The sequence below is a fragment of the Pseudorasbora parva genome, chromosome 20 (assembly GCF_024679245.1).
Source record: "Pseudorasbora parva isolate DD20220531a chromosome 20, ASM2467924v1, whole genome shotgun sequence".
In the NCBI taxonomy this organism is placed as follows: domain Eukaryota; kingdom Metazoa; phylum Chordata; class Actinopteri; order Cypriniformes; family Gobionidae; genus Pseudorasbora; species Pseudorasbora parva.
The window spans coordinates 29274728-29301069 of record NC_090191.1 but is presented as its reverse complement, the minus strand read 5'-3'; the positions used below and the strand labels follow the sequence as shown (position 1 = coordinate 29301069).

At 38.9% G+C, this 26342-nt stretch overlaps 1 protein-coding gene across 8 annotated transcripts in view; it reads right to left on the bottom strand.

Moving 5' to 3' along the window:
* sox5 (SRY-box transcription factor 5) overlaps window positions 1-26342 on the bottom strand; it is a 232529-nt gene that overhangs the window by 62509 nt on the left and 143678 nt on the right. For 3 of the 8 annotated variants that reach the window (XM_067428351.1, XM_067428356.1, XM_067428358.1), the window contains exons 1-3: window positions 16810-17024; window positions 7326-7524; window positions 945-1176 (exon numbers count right to left, since the gene is read on the bottom strand). In XM_067428351.1, coding sequence (XP_067284452.1) covers window positions 945-1176; window positions 7326-7524; window positions 16810-16847 — 469 coding nt within the window. In that variant the 5' untranslated portion in view covers window positions 16848-17024. Of the gene's footprint in view, window positions 1-944; window positions 1177-7325; window positions 7525-16809; window positions 17026-26342 lie in introns of those variants that run through there. The other 5 variants (XM_067428355.1, XM_067428353.1, XM_067428354.1 and 2 more) reach the window with 2 other exon arrangements.

The window sequence follows — 26342 nt, the reverse complement described above, 5'->3', positions numbered from 1 at the left end:
CCTGTGGAAGGAGCTGAGAGCCGTTCTCTCAGTAATCAGTCTGAAATGAATATGCAAAGTGTGGCACACAATGGCTCAGAACAGCTGATCCCTGCCTGCTTAAACAAAGACCTGACTTTATCAACAGCTCTCATTAAGCAGAATTTGTTAGTCAGGAATGATGGAAAGATAGACGGAAGGAGGAATGAGTGAGTGATTGAGTGAGGGAGAGAAAGACAGAATGAGAGACGCCCGCCACGAAATCCTACACACTTTTTCAGTCGGTTTCACGTTGTAATTTTATCACAATAAGACATACGTGTGCCACTGTCCTCTGACTGTCTTATACAGTGAACTTTTCCCACCGACAGGGTGCCAGTGCTGATTTCGGAGCCGGTGCCCAATCTGGATCCATTCCATTTGCAGTTTCCACACAGAAAAACTGGTTCTGGAGGGATAAAATTGGCTGTGCAATGGCTCCTAAAACCTGCTGTTCTTCAACCATGAAGTTTTCAGAACAACAACTCAAAGCTAGACAACTCCCAATAAATCAAAGAAACACTCTACACTTGAAAAAAAAGTCGGATGTGACAATGTGTAAAATGTTGAATTAAACTGATTGCTATGAATTTGTTTTCAAAATAAATTAAATAAATTATTAATAATATTTTTCTATATATATATATATATATATATATATATATATATATATATATATATATATATATATATATATATATATATATATATATATATATATATATATATATATAGTTCTTGTGATAAAGACAAGTGCGTATTTTTTTTAATTGACATGTCCATTAGTAGAGGTTATATTATTGTTCAGCTCTCAAGATGTTGTAAACAAGGTGAGAATTTAAGTGAAACAAGGCTTCAGAGCAGCTTTTTGTATGCGAACATCACAATCACGTGTCAAAACGTGTATTAAAATCACCATCACTCACCTTCTGGCTCATTCTTGATGAGTTCCTCCATCTTGCGTTGTTTGAGCGTGTCCACCACGTCGGCCAGGCTGCCCTTGCGTCTCTCTGGCGTGCCCAGAGCTGAAGCGGAGCTGGGTTCGCTCCCTGGCCGCATGGACCCCTCCTCCTGCTGCTGCTGCTGCTTACTGGGTGAGGTAGACGAGTTGTGCTGGGGGTAGGGGCTCAGGGCCAGGCCTTTACAGCCATCCTGATCCTGACAAAGAGACGAAGAGAGAGACAGGGTGTTAAACAAAGCGACAAACAGGCTTTCACTAATTATTTCGTCCTGTTCCTGAGTGTTGAGGCATGTTTAGATTTACTTTCATCCTCATCTGCCCATCTGTACTGTAGAAATTCTCTCTCGCTCACTCTGCCTCTGTCGGTCTGAAGTCTCTTTAGACAAAATCATTAGCGCAAAAAGTTTCAGTCGTTTCGCCATTACAGGCACTGACTCTTCTTCTGAGAGGGGAAGTTTTTCTACTTTGAATCAGCTCCAAACACACAAGAACTTCCAAGTTTTTCAACCGCATTTTTTCTTCTGTTCTTGACCAACATGACAGCTGCAATATCAATCACCATCTTCAATGTTTTATGCATTGATCTTCTGTCCAAATATATAACAGTTCCCATCATATGGTTTCTTATGTAATGTGGCTCAGAATTAGGCTTGTACACTATAAAAAATTTAACAGTGCAGTTGTTGCCTAAAGGGCTATTTCCACCTGATCTGAGCCATTAAAATACTTTTATTGGGATATTTTTGTTATTCAAATGACAAAACTTTTTTACAGTTAAAGCCTTCACAAATGCAACAACATAAAACATATTGTTTTGTATGTATATATATATATATATATATATATATATATATATATATATATATATATATATATATATATATATATATATATATATATATATATATATATATATTGTGTATATACAATACATGATATAATATATTGTAAAATGTATATACGCACAAAATATATATATACATATCATAATTTTTTTTTTTTTTTGCTGTAATTTGGGTAAATGACAGATGTGGAGATTCATGAAGATGAATTATCACATGCACACACGTTATTTTCACCCAGCTCCGAATCTCATTTATAAAGTTTAATTACAAAACAAGTCAGGTATTTGGAGACAAGGTCAACAGTCCAAGTCAGTTAATCAGGGTTAATCTTTGGTTAATCCTCATCTATTATCTACCTTACCAACAGCGTGACTGACAGCAGCCTCAGCCAATCACACAATAGCCTAATCGTGTTTGGATCCAGTGACCAGATTTACACCTCAAGAATCAACATCAGCTCCTCCACGCCATCAGCATCAGTCATGCAAAGCGAAATATCGTCAGTCCAAACTCAAATTCACAGGATCGATTGAGTTCTCCATGCAGGTCTATCACCTGCTCAGATTTTAATAATGGCATCTGTTTTTAATCATTAACTCAGAGAGAGTGAACAGGGAGCAGATGGTTCATTTACTGCAGCTTAATGCAACACGAATTACACAAGACTTTCAGAAGACACAGAACAGTGGCAAATACAGTTTTATTATATCGGTAGAGTGAGACTTAAATGATCTGATTTGGCTCTGTCAACAAAACCATTATATATAAAATGCAGTAATTTAACTAGTAATGGCAATTATTAAATGTGCACTTACACATTTTCAGTCCCCCCCCCCCCCAATTTTTTATTAAAATGATAAATGTTTATGTTGAACAATTATAAAATGACTAAATGTTTTCACATTATTAAATGTTAAGAACATTTTCTAATAAAAATAAACTAATATCAACAAAACTATACAACATAGAAATAGTCTAAATGCAATGGATAAAAGTGTAATAATACTAATAATAGTAGTATTTATTTAATTTCAGTAACAATGCTAGCAATTTCTTAATATGCTCTTTTAACAATGTTTTTCTACAATTTATTCATTAATTTTAATGTAACTAAAGTTATCATTTTGCCACTTAATTCATTCCAGCTATTTATATGCTATTTATTTTTAATAACATCAACTCCTTTCTTTTGCAACAGACAAACAAACATCATATTCAGATACATACAGTTGTCAACACTCCATATATCCAGTTACACTGAATATAATCACACAGATTGACTCGTCACAATCTATCATCATCATGATGATAATAATAATTACTGTAGAACTAATTAAACTGAAACACTTTCACTCTCTGCGAACTCATACCGAGAGACATTTCCCAATGATACTCATTCACAAACAGACTGATGACTGGCAGGCTTAAAAGATCTTAACAGGCTTTTATGATACACGGGATATATGACAGCTTGCATACTGATTTCCTCTGAAAAAAAAGGGAAAAAAAGCATGTTTTTCCTGATACACCCCTTCGTTTCATCCCTCTCTTCCCCATCAGCTCCAGTCAGGCCAGTTGAACTGGGATTAGGAGACTTCTGTAGTCATAAATGACCAAAGCGGTGCGAGATCACCCCGTCATTCGCAAACAAAACTGTCAACTCGCCGTTAAAGAACAAACAGAGAAGAAAGACCGAAAGAAGAGGGGAGGACGAGAGCGAGAAAGCCAGGGAGAGAGAGAGTGGGAGCGAGTTGCAGAATGGCAGGCGTTTCTCTCTGCCTGCTTCAGTGTGGCATGCATCTTAAAACACGGTCACACCTGTCACTTCCAATCTATCTAATCCACTGCATGCTTCAAAACGCAGCTCGCGTCTTTCTCCGAAGATGTCTGGAAAACAATTCGAATAGAAGGTGATATGGCGTCGGAGGAAACTGTATTCCTTCGCTTTTTAAAAAGTCTTCGGCCGTGACACTAAGTCTCGGACAGATGAAGCGTCATTCTTAAAGAAGCACATGAGCTAATGGCTTATGTGTTGCTTTCTTTCCCCCATCTTTAAATATAAGGCGCACAGAGTAACAGGTCTACTGTAGGGTTGATATTCAGGTTAATACCCCCGTTTTGTCCTTCGTCTCATTGCTTGCGTGTGTGCCTTTGATTTTACGCTGCATTTGAATAAGTGTGCAAAGCTCTGTGCTTGTGAGTATATGTATTTATATGCATTTCTGATGTGCCGTTCTGTGCGGTGTGGGCGGTTCTGCTTTTAGTTGTGCAGATGTCAATTCTTCGTGGAAAGGCTGAAACTGCGCCTCTCTCCACGACCCTCTCTTCATCCTTGAACCACGGCAGCATGGCGACAGAATTAAACAACTTTTGTCCTCTTAAGCTCATGTGTGACAGAAGCACATTTAAACACACTTCAACTCCTGCCAAAAAAGCAAAATGCCTTCTTTCCCCCTCTAGTTTTTTCCTCTCGTCTTCTCGTCTTCAGCACAGATGCCAGCATTCCTCCAAATGCCACCTCTTTTCTCCCTTCTTTTTTTTATGCATGTCCTTCCTGTACTCCGCAGGATTCCAACCTGTTTCCCTCAGAGCATTTCACTCTCCCTAAATAAAGCACGCTTCCATATGCTAACTTAAATCTAGTTATTTTACAGACACAGGTAGCGTCTTGCTAATGAGTCTAACTCAATACATGGCCGTGTGATTCTCTGGCTTGCGTTCACTACGCGCTAGGATACTAACCTCTACGCTTGCTATCAGTTAAACTGTCAAAGTCCCGCTGCTGAAACACAGACGCTTGAGTTGGACATCTCTCCTCTCCTGCGGTGCTGACACCTCGTCTGTTGTCTTAAGCCCGTGTTGCTGATCTCTACCGTGTGTGCGCAATCCGCTCACCTCTAAACCTGGCTCAACCGAGCTATTGTCAGCCCTGATCCTGCCGTGAACACACACGGATGAAGTCATGCAAGCACTTCACACAGTTTCAAACACCTTACAACGTCTCATCCCTGTCCTTTGAATTTATGAGAATGAGATTATGCCATATAATAAAGCTTAAATTAATAAGATTTCTATGAAATTGAAAATTTTCTTAGATTTTTAGTTTTTGTTTGTTTGACAAAAAAACTATGAAAAATATAAGTCACTTGTGACACTAAATCAGAATGTTCCTCATATATAAATTAGAATATTTCTAGTTTAAATTTACTGTTCATATAATTAATTAATTTAATTATATATATATATATATATATATATATATATATATATATATATATATACACACACACACACACAATAAACACACAATATAAATTACATATAATTTATTTTTATCGTTGCCGTTTTTTTTTTTACTTATGTATATGCACACATATTGTAATTTGGGTAACTGACAGATGTGGAGATTCATAAAGAGATGAATTATCACACGCGCAAACGTCATTTTCACCCAGCTCCGACATCAATGTTAAGTGGTCTCTTAATTTTTTCCAGAGCTCTCTCTCTATATATCTATATCTATATCTATATCTATATATATATATCTATATATATATATCTATATCTATATATATATCTATATCTATTATATATATATATATATATATCTATATCTATCTATCTATCTATCTATCTATCTATCTATCTATCTATCTATCTATCTATCTATCTATCTATCTATCTATCTATCTATCTATCTATCTATCTATCTATCTATCTATCTATCTATCTATCTATCTATCTATATATATATATATATATATATATATATATATATATATGTTTTGGTGAACTGAAAAAGGATTACATTTATTTACTTTCTGTATAAAAAAAGTGTTCATTTTTACAAAAGTTATTTTTAAGAACACTGTACAAGAATCCAGGCTGACGAGTATTTTGTTGTTTTTGACATCCAAGTACAAATCTTCATGTGAAACACACATAGGAACACGTCTTCTCTTAATGCCTCTCCTCATTAAACGAACAAAAGGGAGAGTAATTAACACCTCGCTATTATCACCCGCGTGTAAAGCTCTTTCCACCTTTCGGTTTCAAAGCCTTCTACTTCCCGCCTGTAAAAAAAAAAAAAACTGGCAGGAGTGCTGTGGACGCGCACCGCCGCACCAACTTCTATTGTAGCAGGTTCTGCACGCAGCAGCCCCGCTGACCCCATCGTCACGCACGCGCCTCTCTTTCTCTCTCTCTCTCAGGATGAAGAGGTCAGCGGAGTCTGAAGTGCGTGTGCGCTGCTGCCGTGTTAATTTACAATGACAAGATAAAGCGGTAATCTTCCACTGCGCGCTACCCAGGGACTCGCCGAGTCGATTTACACTTCCCTATCACTTTATACAATTGCCGTGACAAAGCCCCTCCGAGTCCCCACTCGTGTAAATCTCTCTCTCACTCAACTCTTCTGCCAGTCAGCGCGGATCGGCTCAGGGAAACTTAATGTCTCACACATGCCAGCCTGCTTTTCCCAAAATCCTCCCGTGCTTGAGACGGATACGCTTTATTAATCCACATCAAATACAGTGCGCCTGCTCTTTCATGCCACGTCTGTCATGTCAGCGCTAGAGACAGAGACAGCAGTCTAGTCTTTCAGATAAAACAACAATTACAACTACACCACTGAAGCTGATACATAATTATTCACATTACTATTAATAAGAATAATAATCAACTGTACACAGGTGTAACTCTAAAAGGTAACGTTTTTGCCCATTTTACCCCCCTCAAGTTTTACTTCTAGTGACTTTAAGAGAGAACTGACAGTCATAAACAAACACACAGCGCTGCCAGTCGGGTGTGTAAAGCGAGAGTGAAGGAAACGCTAGAGTGAGAAAGCTCGAGGACTTTGCAGTTTTGGAACCGTTTCCCACAATAAACCAGAGTCCAGCATGTCCTGTAATCACAGTTAATTACAGAATTAGCTTACTGTTAAGTTCCTTAAGTACTGATTCATTGTTTTACAGCCAAATTGATTCCCAAAGCCTATGGCGACACAAGTTTATCAAGAGAGAGAGATAGCGGAGTCGGGGGAAAAGGTCACTGAAGAGATACAGACAGTCTAGCTCAGGTGCGTGTTAACGTGAGGACGTGCCACTGGGGTTACAGGGTCCATCTCACTTATATTTCATCTTACGGCTTTAAACAAACAGCATCTTAATGTCTAATACAGTCTATATCCTCCATGCCATGACTACACTGACCCATCATGAACTCACACTTCACAACGACAGATGAACAGTCAAGCATATGATTCATTTTGGCCACATTCAAAAAGACAACTCGTCTTGCTGTCTATGACATCACTGGAGCACGATGGGCATTTCCGAACAAAAGTGTGAGCAAGAGATAGACAATGGGAGGGACTCATCCTGAGGCTGAGTTGTAAGGCAGGTGTCAGTTAAATGCATATTAATCAACTGGGAGGGGCTAATAGGGGCTTCACCCAATTGTATGAGAGGAGTTTGAGCGTACGGATGCCTCCTGCGACTTACCATGTTCGCGTGTAGTGTTGGGGGGCTGTCGAGCAGTCGAGGAGATCGCGGGGACACTTTGCTGCAGTACGAACTCAGGGGCAAGTGAATGACAGCATGTCCGTCAACCTCTTCATCCTCCAATCGCTGTCTGCTCGTCGCCATGACTACCTCTCCATCTGTTCCCCCATATGGAGAGGCTGGTCGCTTGGAAGACATCCTGGAAAAATGAGAAAGGAAAAGTGACTGAGGCATTCAGGAAAGACATGGCAGAGACAGAGATGTGACTGTTGTTTAATTGTGAGTGACATATACGGGAGCATTTCACACACACACACACACCTGACACACACTACTCGCATAATGACAGCCATCAATGCCATAGCTTTGTCCACATCCATCCCTCCATCAAAGAGACGTCCCACCTACACTATCACAGAGCCATTTACTGTAGCAGCACTGCACACATTGTGTTTAGCTAGCCTGTTTGATGTAAAGACTCGAGCGGCCCATTAAAGAAAAGTGCAGCCAGCCCAGCGCACATCAAATATCACGTTAGCCAAGAACACGGACAGACAATGGTGTGTGCCTGAGTGTGTGTGCCACAGTGGATGTTAATGACAGTGCATATGGTGTTGACAATACCAGAGAAAATAGGCCTTGATGATGGTCTGTGTTCCTCTGATACCGTCAGGAAGAAAAAGCATTTATTAAATGAACTCTTTCTCCCACAATGCATGGTGAGGAAAAATGAATATGCTCTAGTAATAAGATTTCATCTGGCTTACGGCATTGCCTAAGTGCTTTCATAGACGCTTCTCAGCCTTGGGGCTAGTGTTACTATGGCCCTGGGGAATAAGTACCACTCTTTTAAAAGAAAAAAAAACAGACAAGGATAAAGGGAGATGGAGAGAAGTACTTTTATTTGCCTTAAAAGAACTGGCAAACAAATTTTATTTGATTGCAGTGTCGTGGTAACTTTGCTTTCCTCCACCAGCTGTTTTACAAGCTATGAAAACTGTAAGTTATGGAACCCCATTTCCACCTCATAGTGTGTGTGTGTATATATATATATATATATATATATATATATATATATATATATATATATATATATATATATATATATATATATATATATATATATATATATATATATATGAGCACACATATTTCACATCTTATATTTATATCTCACAAATCGATTCTTTGTTTCTCTCACAAACTATGACTCAGAATTTTATGACTCAGTCATAACTGTGACTCTCACAATTGCAACTTTCTCACAAGTATGACAACCTTTTAACCCCTTTTCTAGAAATTGCATCTTTATTTTTCACAATGAGACTTTTGTACCTTAAAAATCTCACAATCACTCATTTTATTTCATGCTAACTGACACTTTTTAAATGTACAGTACATGAGGACTTTACTAAATGCAATTGGCACCCCATTTCCACCTATATATATATATAGGTATATATATAAATAAAATTAAATATATATATAAATAAAATTAAGAGACCACTCCAAGTTTAGAAATCAATGTTAAGTGGTCTCTCAATTTATTCTAGAGCTGTATATATGAGCACACATTTCACAATTTAGATTTATATCTCACAAACGTGACTTCATAGCTTACTTTTATACCATAAAATCCTCACAATTGCTAATTTTATTTTATGCTCTCCTGTGTAAGCAAAGACTTTCAAACGTACAGTATGTGAAAACTTTCATAAGTGTAGTAACTTATTTAGCTCAAATATCCTTCATCAATTAGCATCCACAGTCTCGGCACAGTCCAGTTTGCGTGTGCTGAACTGTATGGTATTCTCATAGACCTGGTCTGACTCAGACACCACATCTGGCGGAGCTCCTGGGTGCTGCTAAGGTTTCTCTTTCTCTCATTTACTGCTTATTTGGTTTAGATTAGCTGTAAAGACAAACATCATATAATGTTTCTGACCGTCTGGATGGGATAAATAAGACTCACCTTAATCAAACCTAAGGCTGGCTGCTCTGGAAATGAAGACGTGCTTAAGACAGTCTTGACTGTATAGGTGAGATTTAAATGATAAACTATGATGCAGAGTCTGACAGAAGCAGCTCTGTCATAACGAATTCTGTAACACGGGTGTGTTATATGTAAGAATGTGAGTATTAGAGACTGTATCTGTGTTAATTTGACTGTATGAATGTGACTGTGTATGTGTGTGGGGTACCTTGGCTGTATGCTAGTTCACATTGGGGCAGTAAAAGCAGTCGGCGCAGCTGTATAAACTGCAGTTGGGCCGTCAGAGCCGCACGGCCTGTCTGCCCCTCCACCAGCACTGTTTACTCTACCTCCAGACACTCACACACTGGGCCCTTTTGTTTCACTCTGACACACACCTCTGTGCCGCTCTCTCTAACACACCAACCCCCAATACACACATCAGGACCAACAAAGACACACACACGACCCTCACCTAAACGTAGGCAATCGAGAAATGCTTATTAGAACCAGCAAATTGCTTGTCACATCCAACTCGAAACGAGTACTGTTGTTTCACCAACTTAAATTAGCGTAATTAGTAGCTGGAAAGCATTCGGATCACTAGATTTGTAGTAAAACATACTTTACTTACAAAAAAGAATAGCAAAATATGTAAATAAAAAGCCATTTAGGTTCAGTGTATAATTTTTAAAACGGAACACATTTTTCCCAAATGTCCCATTCCCAGTGCAATATTCCTTGCACAAATACTCAGGTGAGTGATGTAAAATAGCTTTGACATTCATTTTGCAACTAATTCTCAGCGGTTTCCAACCCGTGTGCAGCTTTGGACACGTCTGCATCTCTTTTGCGCTCTTCCCTGTCTTGTGCACTCTTCCTTTTGCCCCTCTCGTCCCTACTTCCTTACCGGCCTACTGACAGAAGCTTTTCACAGCTCCTCTTGTGCAATAAAATGTCTATTTTCCTACAAGCCTTTGAAGTATAATTACTATACAATTCTGCTCCCCGGGTGAGCAGGTTATAGCCACTATTTCATTTAAAGTTGGCAGACCTGTCAGAGTGGAGAGTCTACATGAAACATTTAAAGCTTGTCGAGATGTTGGGATTAAAAAAGAGAGGGTTTTATTAAGCAGATAAATTGGCAGAAAAGCTGGTCTCCAAGGTCATAATTAGCAGCCATTAGCATAATTTCACTCCATCCTTCTGTGGTTCCAATAAAGGCCGGCCTGCCAAACACACAGACCCTGTCCACTGACACACACACTTGCAAACACAACACAGACGCACAAAGAACAGTCTCTGAAGCTTCCTTGCAGGCTAGTCATGTCTGCTTCATTTGCATTGTAAACTTTAACAGCAGTGTTCACTCATTATCTGCTGGATTAATAACTTTATTACCATTCATTTTCACAAAGCAAAGAATTATGTTATTCATAAACAGCCTTGAATATCAAAGCCAAACGTGCTGATACGGGTGAGGTGACTAAACACATACACGATGTCAGTATAATCTCCAAACACCAGTATTATTCAGTTTGGGGTGTATTATCAAAGACAATGCTATCGCTTTTTCATATTTCATGAACTTTAGCATTCACAAACAGTCTCATCGCAGTTGAACTGCAGGTCTACAGGCTAACTTTCATGGCCAATCGTTAAAAGCTAATGGCCGCCCCACCGGTGTGCCGTTCGACCCCCTCCCGCCGGCTGCGTATGTTAAGCCCAGATTAAAGGCACACTTCCCCTATGAGCTTAGACGCAGATTGAACGCTCTCCTAAGTCCCTCTCATATCACATGTACATTTCTCTGCAGACGCTAATCGTCCAAAATACAGGGTCCATTAAACAGCGGAGTGGAGCTGCACTTTAAATACTGAATCTAGGAGCTTTACCTAATCACCATCAGCAGTGGTTAACACTCCAGAAGTGCCTCTAATGACAGGACATAATTTAGAGGCTAAACGTGTCACATACGCACACACTCGGATGTGCGTGGCCCACGGAACAAACTTGCACGATGATGCTGTGCGGATGTCGCATGCATTGCCTATGATAAAAAAGCATTCAAATATACAGAGAACGGTTGATGAAGTCATGGAAGACACCCACTGTTGTTTTTAATATAATGCTAATAATTATTCTTATTTTACCTAATAACTGAAGCCTTTGAAGAAAACTTTTAAATATCTTAGAATAAATAATATTTTATATTCATACAATTATTTAAAAAATAAATTATTCTCAAAACATTTATCACTTAATATTTTACTTGCATTTTTGAGGACAACCCTGGACAAGTTTTTGTCAGAATTATCTCAATTTTGTATCATTTGTATCTTTCAAGTAAATCAACAGAAACACTGCCATGTTTTTAGCAAAACCATTTTTTTATACACTTTCTTTTTTTAAAATATATAAAACATAAAACATCATTACACTAGTTGAAGGTAAATTCCTGCGTAATATGATTATTTGATTATAGGGAGGTCAGCTCTTCTTTGTTATCAGACTGTGGGAATGAAACAAAGTGTGTCCAAAAGTTCAGACAATCAGCCCGTTCAGCACAGATAACAACAGCGATGTTCGGTAGGAAACTGAGAATACCTCACAATCCATTAAGACATTAGGAGATGTGCTCATCCCTCTTTTTACATTTTATCTTCTTCTCCCAGGACGATAAAGTCGGAGATAGTCCCGTCAGGACGTCCCCTTTTGCACAATCAACCATTTGTCCCCAACTCTCTCGGTTTTGAACAGTCTTTTAAGTATATTACTTTACAGCTATTTATAGCTCTCTCAATTTTTCTCTCTGTGGGAATGTAGCGGCCGGCAGCGGGGAGGAGAGAAGAGCGAGTCAAGAGAGAGCGACTCCGCTGAAGTAAATTCATCCGTAGTGCAAACTTGTAAGGGCTCTTCATCATTCACGTTGTAATCACTAATCACAGTGTTTGCCACTGCTGTGAGAGCACTTGGATTTTCTGCGGTTTAATTTGCCAGAACATCATCTAAAGATCATGTTTCCACTCATCGACGCTTAAAAAATATGAAAAGAAGTGCATGTACTTTTAACAACATTTAAACAACATCTCAGTAACAGTAAAAAGACACATTCACCTGAATGTCTTTAAGATGGCTAGTTAACTGCGCCAACAAAGATTTTCTCTGAAAATTCACTCTTGAAGCCACTGAATAATCATTTCACACATGCATACGGGTCTCTACATACACACATTATTCACACACGTACTCAGGGAAAACACAAAGCCGCCTCTGTTTTCCCCTCTGACGCGAGGGCTGCAGGGCCACCCCAATTTCCTGTCCAGCGTCGCCACAAAAGGCAAGAACACAGAGCCTAATGTCACTGTCAGCTATTACTGTTTAGGCATGGAGGTGCAGTCACACACACACACACAATCAAAAGTCATATGAGCAAAGCAAAAACAACCCGCTTGCACGCACAAGCGCATAATAAGCAATGGTGAGCCTTTGCCGCTGGGTGGACACAAGGCACCAGTGAGCATGTCGTGCCCACAGTGCCAAGGCAACTGCTGCATCAACACACACATATACGAGGGGGGGTTGCCAGTATTTTAGTCATCGCTTCATCTGTCTGCATAGTTTCCTGTCATCTCTCATCTCTAATTATTTATTTCTCTGGAATGACTCATGTTTTCACTGACATTTTACATATTACACACACACACTTGGAACTTCTATGAAAACTTTCTCAGACTCTCTTCTTTATCCATCGTGATTTGCTCCCAGAAGCCCCAGCCTCTGCGAAAACGTGTGCTTGTATCTATTCATATAGGCCTGTACAACAACAAATCGGCTCCAAAAGATTTACGCAACATCCTTCCACCCAGACTCCTCCTTTACCTGCACGTACAGAGCTGTTATTACACAGCTTGAGGGATCGGATACAAAAGCAAGCATTTAGCTAAGCAGTCCATTGATGTTTATTATCCTTCACATGATGCAACTGTTTTGGTCCATCACCTCTGACCTGTCGTATCATATGGTTTCGGCGTTATTATCCTCTCTGTCTTGATAAAATAAGACTTTAACCTCAACGGCAAAACTCAGTTCCCCTCTATCTCAGAGGATGTCTCGACGGTCAGCTGATCGCACAGGGGAGGTCTGGGAAGACTTCTGAAGGGGGGAGGAGGAAACACTTCAGCATTCTTCTAAGCTGACCCTCCTTTTTTTTCATGGAGACACGGTTATCAAGACGCTGCGAGAGCTCATAACACGGACTGCACAAAGAAGCCTGTCTGCAATGAATGACCCAGAGAGAAGATCCAGAACCTCCATCAATCACACATACACACGCACAAAATTAGGACATAATATAGATTTTTAAATAAAATGAATTATAGTTGCTATAGATAAATTCACATTTGAACTTTAACAACTTAAAATGAACCTTCAGCATTGTAGAAAAAAAAATCCAAATGAGGACATCCTTAAATGTCCCCGGAGGGACTTTTTGTCAGATTTAGCTTTTGTTTGTATCCAAATTGTATATAAATTTGTATCCAAACTACTGTACACACACATGTTCATTCATACACACATATATTTTATGTCCCATGAAACCTTTCCAAATTAAGACATTATTTAGTATGTTTATTAAGCAATTTTCCTCAAGGGGACTGGCTGGTCCCCACAATGGTCGATTAGTCCCCTTGATAATACAGTCTTAATATATTCCCTCAACCACAGACTTAATGTAAAGCTAATTATAAATAGCATAGACAAACTTTGACCTTAAAACGTTATTTACAGTTCTTACATTTTTTTTTTTCAAAACACATTATTTATGATTTTTTAATGAATGACTATAGGTCCCCAAATGTCCCCAAAGAAAGGTTTTGTCAGATTGAGGGACACTTTTAGGGACAATTTAGTCTATATACACAAGTATATACACACTCCTTTAACTAGATAATGCTACACTTTGCATATTCTACAAAGCAGCTTCCTTGCTGTAATACGTGTTGAAGTAACGGAGGTAAAGGCAGGCTGGTGGTTTAATCTGTTTTATCTTTTTATCTTCAATTTTAAATTGAAGTGCATCAGCCACATATGTCACCAGCAATCACACAATGGTGAATAAACCCCCAGTTTTCTATGTACCTTTACCAGGAAGAATTGACTGACCCAGAGAGACAGACAGACAGACAGACAGAGAGAGAGAGAGAGAGAGAGAGAGAGAGAGAGAGAGAGAGAGAGAGAGAGAGAGAGAGAGAGAGATGTAACACAGCTATCTATTAAAGGAGTGAGACAAATGGAAAAGTGTTAAAGTCTCCTTCTCTCTCTCTCTCTCTCTCTCTCTCTCTCTCTCTCTCTCTCTCTCTCTCTCTCTCTCTCTGGGTCAGTCAATTCTTCCTGGTAAAGGTACATAGAAAACTGGGGGTTTATTCACCATTGTGTGATTATATAATAATAATAATAACAACAATAATATATTTAAGATGCAGCAATATTTCTTAGAATTGTATACATTTATTTAGAATACCGATAACTTGCACTTTTTAATGTATTAAAATTATATATATATATATATATATATATATATATATATATATATATATATATATATATATATATATATATATATATATATATATTTAAATCACTTAATCCTTTATCTTTAGATGACAAATATATAAAATAAACAAAAACAAACTAGAAATATTCTTAATGAATATAAAATGTCCATTAGATCTAATTATTAATATAATGCAATATGTAATATAATAATACAATATAACTTTTTTTTACAAAACCTCTTGCATTTTAAATGCCACTAGTTTTCAAAACGAAGACTAAATTAAGTTTAGAATCATCTTTTTAATTGAATAATTTAAGCATTAACAAGACAAAATCAAGCAAATACGTTCAGTGCTCTTGGGTGTCAACATACGAAGAAGAATTTTTAAATCATGAAAACATGATTTCCTCCTTTCTAGACCTCATAATATTTTCTTGTATAAAACTTTTTTGTGTTCTGCACAAACGGAAAAGAAAACCAGATTTAGTGTTTCAGGAACAGTCAGCATCTGAATACAGGGCACACACACAGCCACACATACACCCTACACAGACAAACGCTTCGCATTCGCTCTGTCCACACACACACACACACACACACACACACACACACACACACACACACACACACACACACACACACACACACACACACACACACACACACACACACACACACACACACACACACACACACACACACACACACACACACACACACACACACACACACACACACACACACACACACACACACACACACACACACACACACACACACACACACACACACACACACGCTCTTTAACCACTGACAGCCAGTATTACTGGAAAGTAGAGTTTAACCATCCTTTTCTTCTAAGTCATTGTAATCCCTGCATTTATCACTATACATTCTGCTTTCCTATGTAATCCTTTAAATGTTTAATTCCTCATAGTTGTTGTTATCTTTTTCTGCCCCCTCCCCATCCTCCCCCCGGAGAGAGCGTGATGATTTATTAAAAACACATTTTCCTGACGTATAAATGTGTTCTTAATTCAGGGATAAAACCCCAGAGTTTATCGCTGAACAAAAGATTAGTTTCATCTGGTAAAACAGTGCAGTGCTCTAATGCAATAAAAAAAAAATAGTGTGTGTGTTGGGGGGTGAAGCTCGCATTAAAACTGAGTATTATGGATAATCTTCCCTATGGAGCTTTAAAGTCAAACCTTCTTTATTCGCCAGCAAAGCCACTTTTGTTGACATATTAAAGTAGGTGAGAACATTTCCCACCTCGGACCACCACAACAGAAGGCCAATGCAGACATCTGGCCACAATAAAACACCAAAACAACACAAACAGATTAAAACAACATGGACAAATGGGGAAAAAAAGACTGCAAGGCTTTGTGAAGAAATAAAGTTGTACAAAAGAACCTGTGCAAAAACATAAAAAAAACATAGTCTTTTAGTTACCAAGCGTGCTACCTTGAAGTGCAAAATGAGCAAAAATAAAGAGAGGATGTGCCAGGGAAACACTGACGGGAGATCACCGATCCTTATCAAACACCATCTAACACACACACACACAAACACATACAGGCATACAGGCAGATAGACATATAGTGTACAAACACATGCCGATAGAGCATTTAACCTGTTAGACCAGACACTATAGACATTTACAACTTAGTTTCAATGTGGGACATGTAGAAGACAGTCCCAGCGTTCCATGCTCACAGAGTGTGTCTAGAAAACACACATCTCGCAGTCACGCTGAACTTTCTTCTCTTTTCTAAACCGCAGACACATTCACACAGAGCAAGTTCTAAACATACCACACAAACTAATATAGTATCCTGTTCCTTAGACTAACCCACACACACACTTGCTTATTTGCCTGTCCCTCGCTCTCTCTCCTCCCGGCACGGCTTGGAAAAGTGAATGTCTCGTGCGTGAGTGTGTGAACGTACCTGTTAAACTCCTGAGGAAGCTCAGGCTCAGTAAGCATGCTGAAACAAGGGGTCTGAGATGCAGGAGTCCTTCCACGACAACATACGCGTCCAACACCCAGGGACCTCCGAGAACACACACACACATACACGCTGCCTGGTCCTCCTCTAACCTCTCGCAGAACCAAAGACTGTTTCTGTTTCTCTCTGCTGCGCGCACACACACTCACACGCTGAACCTCGCACTCCCTCCCCTCTCTCTCTCTCTCTCTCTCTCTCTCTCTCTCCACCCCTCTTCTATGGCTCTAAGCTGCTAGATCGCCTCTTAAAGGGCCAGAGCATGACATGGTGTAGCACGGAGCGCAGCTTCACACTCACACATACACACGCAGCAGCACTGCCCCCTTCCTTCATCCACAGTGTCCCTCTGTTGTGCTTCTGATCAAATGCACACACTTATGACCTAACACACACACACACACTATCTAAACATGGCTGTACAATATAATGGGCTTCTAATGTCTGTTTTTTATTTTATAAATGCAAAAAAAAGTTTGCATTTGACACATTCAGTCATTTCCCATTTTAGGACATCCTCCGATATCTGTAAATGTTTACAAAAATCAACTCACTTTTTGGGGCTGTTGTCTTTAAAAAAGTTAAAATATAAAATATTAAATAAAATAAGAACATGTTATTAATCATCAAAACCCTTTTTTAGGTTTAATTCTGTCAAATTGAGATGAATAAAAGTTGCCTATTTTACCTGAATTCGCTCTCTATGTAGCTTAAACATGTCAACCACACACAAACACATCTGAGTTTATGCGAGCTGTATGCTTTGTGTTTTCACAGTGTAACTAACACACTGCCCCTGTCACTCTTTATTACAGAGAAAGAGAGAGCGAGCCAGACAGAGGGAGAGAGAAGGAGCTATTCTTCTAAATGGAGGAAAGCACGTCTGACAGATTGAAATACAGCAGCAAGACTTTAACGGTGAACTTTAAACAGAGTGTCAGCTTTTCTCAACCTCCTCACACACACTGCAGTCCACCTTTTGAACATAATGCAGACATATTTAGTGTACATCTGTGAAGTTGTACACACATACATGCAGGAAATAAGATTAATATGTGTAATGTTTGGTAGGTAATCCAATTTAGTTTGAGAAAGTTAGTGAACTTAGAATAGCACTGTGCTCTGGCCTCTCCAGCACACACAGTAATAATGTTGTTAGGGCATTGTGGTAACATTATTTGTGCATTTTCCTGTTGATCATTGAGGAAATTGTTAGCAGCATGACAATGTTCAAGGCACACAATGACCCAGCCTGACCCCTGCTAAGATTGTACGGCCCTGGTACATACAAATAACTCCAGTAGTGAGAGCAAATAACACACACACACACACACACACACACACACACACACACACACACACACACACACACACACACACACACACACACACACACACGTAGTGTTTCCATGTTTTATGGGGAATTTCCATAGGCATAATGGATTTCATACTGTACTAACTGTATTTTCTATCCCCCTACACTGCCCCTGCCCCTAAACTTACCCATCACAGGAAACATTCAGCATTTTTACCTTCTCAAAAAAACTCCTTCTGTGTGATTTATAAGATGTTTTCCTCATGGGGACCTAAAAATGTCCCCACAAGGACAAGGATTTTGGATATTGCCATCTTTGTGGGGACATTTTGTCCCCATTACGTAGGGATTATCAGCCCCCCCCCCCCCCACCCACCCACAGGGAATAAATCTGTGTTATTCACCAATCATTCAGAAATCGTCAGATTGTATAGAAACATAAAAACACAATTGTAGTCAATAAGCAACACAATTTCATATGTCTGTAGGACAAACTGCACTGTACAACATTGGCAAAGTTTAAAACTAGGGGTCAAGTTTTTGTTTAAATCCATAACAATAGTAATATCCATGCTTGCTTTAGAAAGGACTAATAAAAAGTGGTGACAGAAGACAGGATACTGCAGAGATGTTTCAAAGGGAAAAGAATGTAGTGAATGAAATGCACACACACACACAAACACAAACACAAACACACACACACGCAATACAAACATACATACATACAAACATACATACATACCTACATACATACATGCATACACACCAGTAAGCGGCAAATTCATTAGCTTCTTTCAGGTAGCAATTATCTGTAGTTAAACATTTTAACGATCTTACGAGTCAAGGCTGCAAGGTGATGGAGAAATAGACGAAAAAGAAAAAAAAAAGAGAGAAAAAAAGGAGTTGAAATAACATCAACAACAGCCAGTGAGACAAAGACAGAGAGCAGAAAATCCATCAGAACAGGAATAAAGAGCAGTTCCAAACAGTTTCATCCACTTTAAAAGCTGCTATTGATGAAGATGGCTTTTTAAGAGACCGGGAGTGTGAATGGAGAAGGCAGGTGCTTTCAAGGTTTAAACTCTCCAGATGGGCTGATTCGTTCAATTCCGACAAATCTACAAACTTCACTTTTCTAACCGCAGGCTTTTATGTGAGAATTATACTGCACCCCACACATATGTTCAAGCAGGTATTTGCATACAGGAAAGAAAAAAAAATGCTACAAATGTAAAGAAATGTTCATACATCTTTATTTGTTTATCTCCACAAATGCGTGCATCCAGCACACGCACATAAGAAAACACACAATAGGTCCCTTCAGCAGATGTGTAGTGTCCAAGCCCCCTCACAGCTGTGCTACATTAGAGGCCCTGAGTAGTGAGGATCTGACACAGACAGGCAGTAAACAATTCCCTTACACCATTACAGACACACACACACACACACACACTGCTAGAATTCAGCTATTACCCCCTAAGAGGCAAAATCAGGGACGTTATTCAGCTTACTGAAGCCCAACAGTTTTTATATCCTTCAAAAAACCAAACGTGAAAGAAAAAACGTGCAGGTCACTTTAATCCATGTATTAAAAATGAATGGGGGCTGAGTTAATGGACACAAAATCACAATAAAAGTAGCTTATACGATGTATCTCCACATTTTAAAGTTTTTGAAGTTATATTACACCTGGTTACTAAAAATATTGGCACTTTACCCAATTGGCACGGAATTGTTCTTTTGTGTAGGTTCTTTTAATGAATTGCTTCATCGGGTCTAAATAATTCATTGTCACTTTGGTGTCCAACCCTGTTCCTAAAACTACCATCCTGCAGATTTCAGGCCGTTTCTCAATATGCGTTCTTGTCTATACTTGTGTCCTTGTGTTCTTGTGAAACGTCATCAGTTGCTGCCCAAGTACTGTTCCAATTCAAAGTTCACGTCTAGCCAAGTGCAGTTCAAATCCCCGGATGTGTCCTTAACCCGCCCCTTATCGAGGATGCATCGAGAGATGACTTGTGTGGACTTCAGACAGACCGGTATCCCAGAATGCATCTTGCACCAACCAACAAGTCAATAGTGGCGGATGAGAAACCCCGCGTAATTTAAACATACTATTGTTAATCTGTCACAAAATGTAGTTAAGACTTTTTCAGTCGACAATGTACTTGTTTCAAGCTCAAATCTGTGGTTTATTTATAAAGAGAGTGCCTATTTAAACATTTTATCTGGTGTTTTTGTAGATGTGAGATCCAGTTGATCAGTGGGCGCTCAGTGCACGATAACCCGCCGTGAGCAGCCTTTCCTCGGCTAGTCCTTCTACCGTCTGCCGCTGACTCTGATGTATCTAGAGAGCTTAAACATAAAATCTAATTTGTCTTGTGTAGATCTAATGGGGATCTACACAAGATTGTTCTATCATTTCTATAATTTGTTCCCTGCCAAATCGTTTTGGCTGAGGGCAAAGTGAAGTTTCATAACTTTTTAGGCTATTTAACTTTACCATTGTAGGCTGACTTTGTTTGACTGAATTGTTTGCTTTATAGCTTCTTATACTATCTATCTATCTATCTATCTATCTATCTATCTATCTATCTATCTATCTATCTATCTATCTATCTATCTATCTATCTATCTATCTATCTATCTATCTATCTATCTATCTTGTCTGAACCACATATTACTGTTATTTAAAAAAAAACAAAAAGAGGCAGGGTTGTGTTTTATATTTCGGTTTGTTATGAAAATACATGCAGTGAAGACAATCAAGATATGCATCACCTGAACCACATTATGTGGCTATAATATGTTTAATATTTATTTTTAATGAAAATGAATAGCATTTTATGACATATTTCGTTTTATTGTAGCCTAAAATATACATACAGGAGTGAAAGCGATTTAAGTGACGCTATCAGAGTACCGGACTTGTGCCCTCCCATCCTTGGGAGTTCATTCTCCCGAGTCGAACTTGCCAAGTCTGAACTACCAAAGACGCAAGTCAAAAGCTTGCGTACTTGGTATTGAGACATGTCCTTAGTTCCAACACACCTGAATGTAATTATCAAGCAGCCCTGAACACCATGAAAAGCTGGTTCAGGTGTGTTTGATTCAGATTGGAGCTAAAATCTGCAGGGTGGAAGCCCTCCAGGACCCGGGTTGGACACCCCTGGCCTAGAGTAAAACTGCCAAATCTGTGAAATCACAACTGGTTGGATTGTCATATGGATAACTTTATCATATGATACTTTTATGATTTATGAAAACTTTCACCATTTTCACCATTCACTTTTACTGGACAGAAAAAAAGTAGGCAGTCCTAAACACAGTCCTAAACATGTGTTCCACAGAAGAAAGTCAGCCATGGAGGTTTGAAACGACATGAGGGTGAGTAAATCATGACAGCATTTTAATTTTAATCCTTTCTGGATCTCTGCGGTTGCCCATCTCTCACTCGCTTCCTTTCTTTCACTCTTTTGCTTGTGTGAGGCGTGTGACAAGGTTGTGAAGTGCGTTTATCTGGACTGAGGGAAAGAAAATCTCTGTCTGATGGCTGAGTGGCAGACGAGAGAAGCCATTAAGATAGAGTCCTTATCTTCCCTCCTCAGCAGAAGAACCGCTTTACACACGTACACACAAACACATACAGAGAGAGAAAGAGAGAGAGAGAGAGAGAGAGAGAGAGAGAGAGAGAGAGAGAGAGAGAGAGAGAGAGAGAAATCTGTGGTCCTCTGATGCTGTCAGTCATCGTGCAATAGTAAATATCAACATATCACAAAATACACAACATCTGCTTTTACACGTTTTACTTGTCTGTAAGGCGCTCTGGAATTGTAATAACTTATTTTTTTCTATATTGCCTGTTTATAGTCACGAATGAACCACAGTTGTAAAAACATACAGATGTGTGTTAGACAAACAACAACAACAACAACTTATGCATTTAAACCAACATGGAGGTGAGGATTTTTCTTCACCTTGGGTCCATGAAAAATCTATATATTCCACTTTATTTACACTGCCATTGAAAAGTTTGGGGACGGTAAGACTTTAAGTTAAACAAGCAAAGACGAGAGGGAATTTTTTTTTTTTTTCATTATTAAAAAAAAAAAAGTCTCATGCATGTTTTTGATAAAAACAGCAATATTGAGAAACACTATTACAAATTAAAACAACCGTTTAATATTTTAATATTTTTTTAAATGTAATGTATTTCTCTTATGGCAAACCTTTATTTTCAGCAGTGTCACCCTTCAGAAATCATGCTGATATGCTGATTTGGTCCTCAAATAACATTTCTTATAATTATCAATGTTGAAAATGGTTGTGCTGCATAATATCATTTTTGTGAAAATCACAACAATAGAAAGTTAGTTTAAAAAATGTTGAGAAATATATTGATTTGTTATTACAGAAGATTATAATGTTGACATTATTAATGAAAGATTATTAATTAAATACACCTTTTTAAATTTGATCCCTGGTTTGTCTGCGTCTGGATTTATTGCAATGACAGATTCTGTTTTGTAGACAGTTTTGTTGTGTCCAATTCCTGATACACAAACACATGAATGAACTGGGCGGAGATGAATATTAACACAACCGAACATTTGCTCTCTCTGAAAGTCCAGTGAGATGTGCGTCTTTTGAAGCTCTCAGTAGTAGAAGAAATTTCACAACCTGCAGGGCAAAAATATGCTTCCTTTCACTTTCAAAGAGACCTTATGCGACACATGTGCAACAAAATGCATTACAACAGAGACATCACACCACTAAAACCATAAACCGACAGTCAAGAACCAGTCTACTGGATCACAGGTACTCACAAGACAGTTGTTGTGTTTCACTTCGGATAACAAGGCTGAAACAAGCTCTAACAGACTAAAACTACTTTGCAGCACCAGACTTGGGAAAGAATAGTGTGAATGAAAGAGAGAGAGAGAAGAGAGGAAAGAAACACCAAGTGTCTTCACGCCATTAGAGCCGCGATGGAGCACTGCATGAGCTCAAATAATGATGAACGATAATGCCCCCCTGGAACCCATCCATCCATCCATCCCTTCTCCCAATTTCTTCATCCGCACCTCACTCTGTTCATCTACTCATTCATCTACTTTTCTAAACTGCCGTTTTATTTCCTTTTGAAATAAATCCATACTTTTATTTAGCAAGGATGCATTCAATTGACAGAAATTAAACATTACTGTTACACAAGTTTCAAATAAATGCTGTCCTTCTATTTATTATATTCATCAAAGAATCCTGAAAAAACATACTTATTTTGGTTTCCACAAAAATATTATACAGCACAACTGTTTTTAACATTGATAATAAGAAATGTTTCTGGAGCACCAAAGTATGTCTGAAATAGTACATCAAACTTTTCACAAAAGCCCAGACACTTTTAAATTGAAGTGTCCGTTTGGAGTTGTTAATGTGACAGTTTGCTCAGAGAGTATACCTGGCTGGTCTCTCCAGGAAACTCAAGAGCCTGCGGATGTGTGTCGACATAGAACAGGCAGAAAAGAGAAAGGAAAACAAGGGAGGAAGAAAGCAGCATTGAGATGATTCTCCACAGTGGCTTTGTGCAGCTCCTCTAAAAGTCCATCTGCGAGAAGCTGGATGGAGCGAAGCTCTCAGATCTCCAGCCTGCAGCTACAACACCTCCTCATCCTCTGCCTGATTCCATGCCTCTACTGATGCTGCCACCGCAATCACCATTTCACAGTGAATGAAGCTGAGACCAAAGCTATTGCGAGATGAAAATAGAGTTTAATGTTTAAAAAGTCAATTGTGACTACCTGAGAAACAACCAAGGAGCAAAAATGTATTGTTCAGAGGTTTTAGTTTGAGATGTTCCTCAAAAACTCCAGGAGGAGACAGATGTAAGGAAGCTTGTAATTGCAACAGCATAGCTGAATAAAATGCATTTCAGAATTGACTAATTTTGCAATAGAGACACTGAATTGACTGAACACTGAACTGACTCGAGTTAAATAATGACAGTATTGTCTTCTGTAGAGCTGCTTTATAGTCTCATATTTGATGATGTTTGCATCATTGATTCTATTATGTTGCTGTTTATTACTGTGAAACTGCCTTGAAACTATTGTATGAAGCACTATACAGTATAAATAAGTGTGAACTATTTTTCTCGTGATTTCAAGTTTCTCACACAATGGGACTTTATTTCTCATTAAAAAAATATCTGAGGTGAAATCAAGCTTCCATACACGTGAGACTACAGACTTTCTCTTTGGAAACAAAATCTGAGAAGCATGAAATTCCAATTGCTCTCCATGTCATTTTATTGCCGTCTAGGAAAAACAATGTCGATATCAAAGGGATCTCATTTGTAATTTTTCTTTCCTCTGGGGACAGAAGGTTAAGGTACGGCGGTGGCGTTCCTGTTTGTTCTGGGGAACTATAGTGTTTGCTATGACTGCTTTTGAGGTAGCCGATTAGCCTTCGAGGGAGAGCGAGAAGGCAGAGAGAGGCAGCAGGAGTCCTGAGGGGAACTGCAAACAGATCTTTCTCTTAATCCTGTTCACCTGGAGGCACATCCTCTCTTCTCGCTCAGCTTTCTCTCTGCCGCCCAGACTTCTCTCCCTCTCTGTGTAATCCTCCAGCCATGTTTCTTCTGTGCCATGGGCGTCCCCGCTCATCCTGTCCCCGCTGCCAGAACACCCATTCTGCCCCTTACACTCTTGCCGCCAAACACTCCACTCTGCCCACCACGCTCCTGTCAACTCCTGAGGACTACAAGCTCAAAGCCTTATACCACCTCCCCTTTCCAGCCAAACACCTGACACTGCTGACCCTCAGAGCGGCAAATCTCCTAGACTACCTAACAAACACATACGGCCAACACTTACCATGCCAAACTGTCAGACATGGTGCCATGTAATCTCATCCAAACATCCTAGATCCTTCCTCACACACACGCCAAACATCCAAGACTTTTTCCCATTCCCAGATTGCCAAATACCCTCAAATACTGCCATCCAGCACTAACTTCCTCAGGGAGGGTTCTGGGAATGCAAAGGAGGAAAACGGAAAACTGAAAAGTGGGGGGGAAAGAAAGGAAAACAAAAGACAGAAGAGGCAATGTTTTAACAATTGAATGATCACAATGTAATCAATATGCGTTCAGTATGTTCTCCTTGGCTCAATATGATTTAATTGCGTACATGCGCACACACAATGGAGACATTGCAAAACTAGTTATAAATACTGTAACCTGTAATCTTTCTTCTGGGAACCAATTTATCCCCAAAATATGGTTAAGTAGGTACTACACACACAAAAAAAATATACTTACCAATAAACGTAAGGCTACTATAAAAAATGTCTATGGGAAAAATGATTAATAAATGAATGTATAAATAAATAAATAAATAAAAAATATATAATAAATGTATAATTAAATATTATAAGTGTAGCATTTGGTACATTCAAATAATGACCAGTTAAGAAGATAGACAAATGTCCTGGACAAAAAAATAATAAATAAATTACTTAATAAATAAATGCATATTAAAAATGTTGTATAATAACATTTTATACACATACAATTTATTTAAAGGAATTTAATTATCACCATTGAGACGAAAGGCCCAAATATAAGCCAATTAATTGGCTTGACCAATACATTGGTCTCCACATTTTACCTTACAAAGCATTAACTTGAACTTAAATTAACTACTTATAGGTAATAAGATCATTACCAGTATACAGGACTTGGTGTTGTACGTATAGGGCTGATACATGCAGAGAGTAAATGCATATGTGCTTGTGTATGTTTGTGTATTATGTCCATTTCCTGTGACCCCCCTCTGGCACACAGATGGTTAAGCCCACCCAGCACAGTGCAGGAGGGCGGGGGAGGGGCAGGCACACAGGGCACAGGCTACAGATGGCACAGAGGGCATCGCCAAGCAGACTGCATGGCACAAGGAGGGGAGGGGACCGTGTGCGTGTCTATGTGTGTGTTTAGGGTAGACAATACGCTGGTATATTCTCTATCACCCTCAGTCCAGTGCCAAAAAAAAGTTGCAAAGCACCATGAAAGTACACAAAGGAACACAATGCATTAAGAGTTTGGGCGTTAAGCAGGATCAATATGTCCAATTTGTTATTTGTTACACACACACACACACAC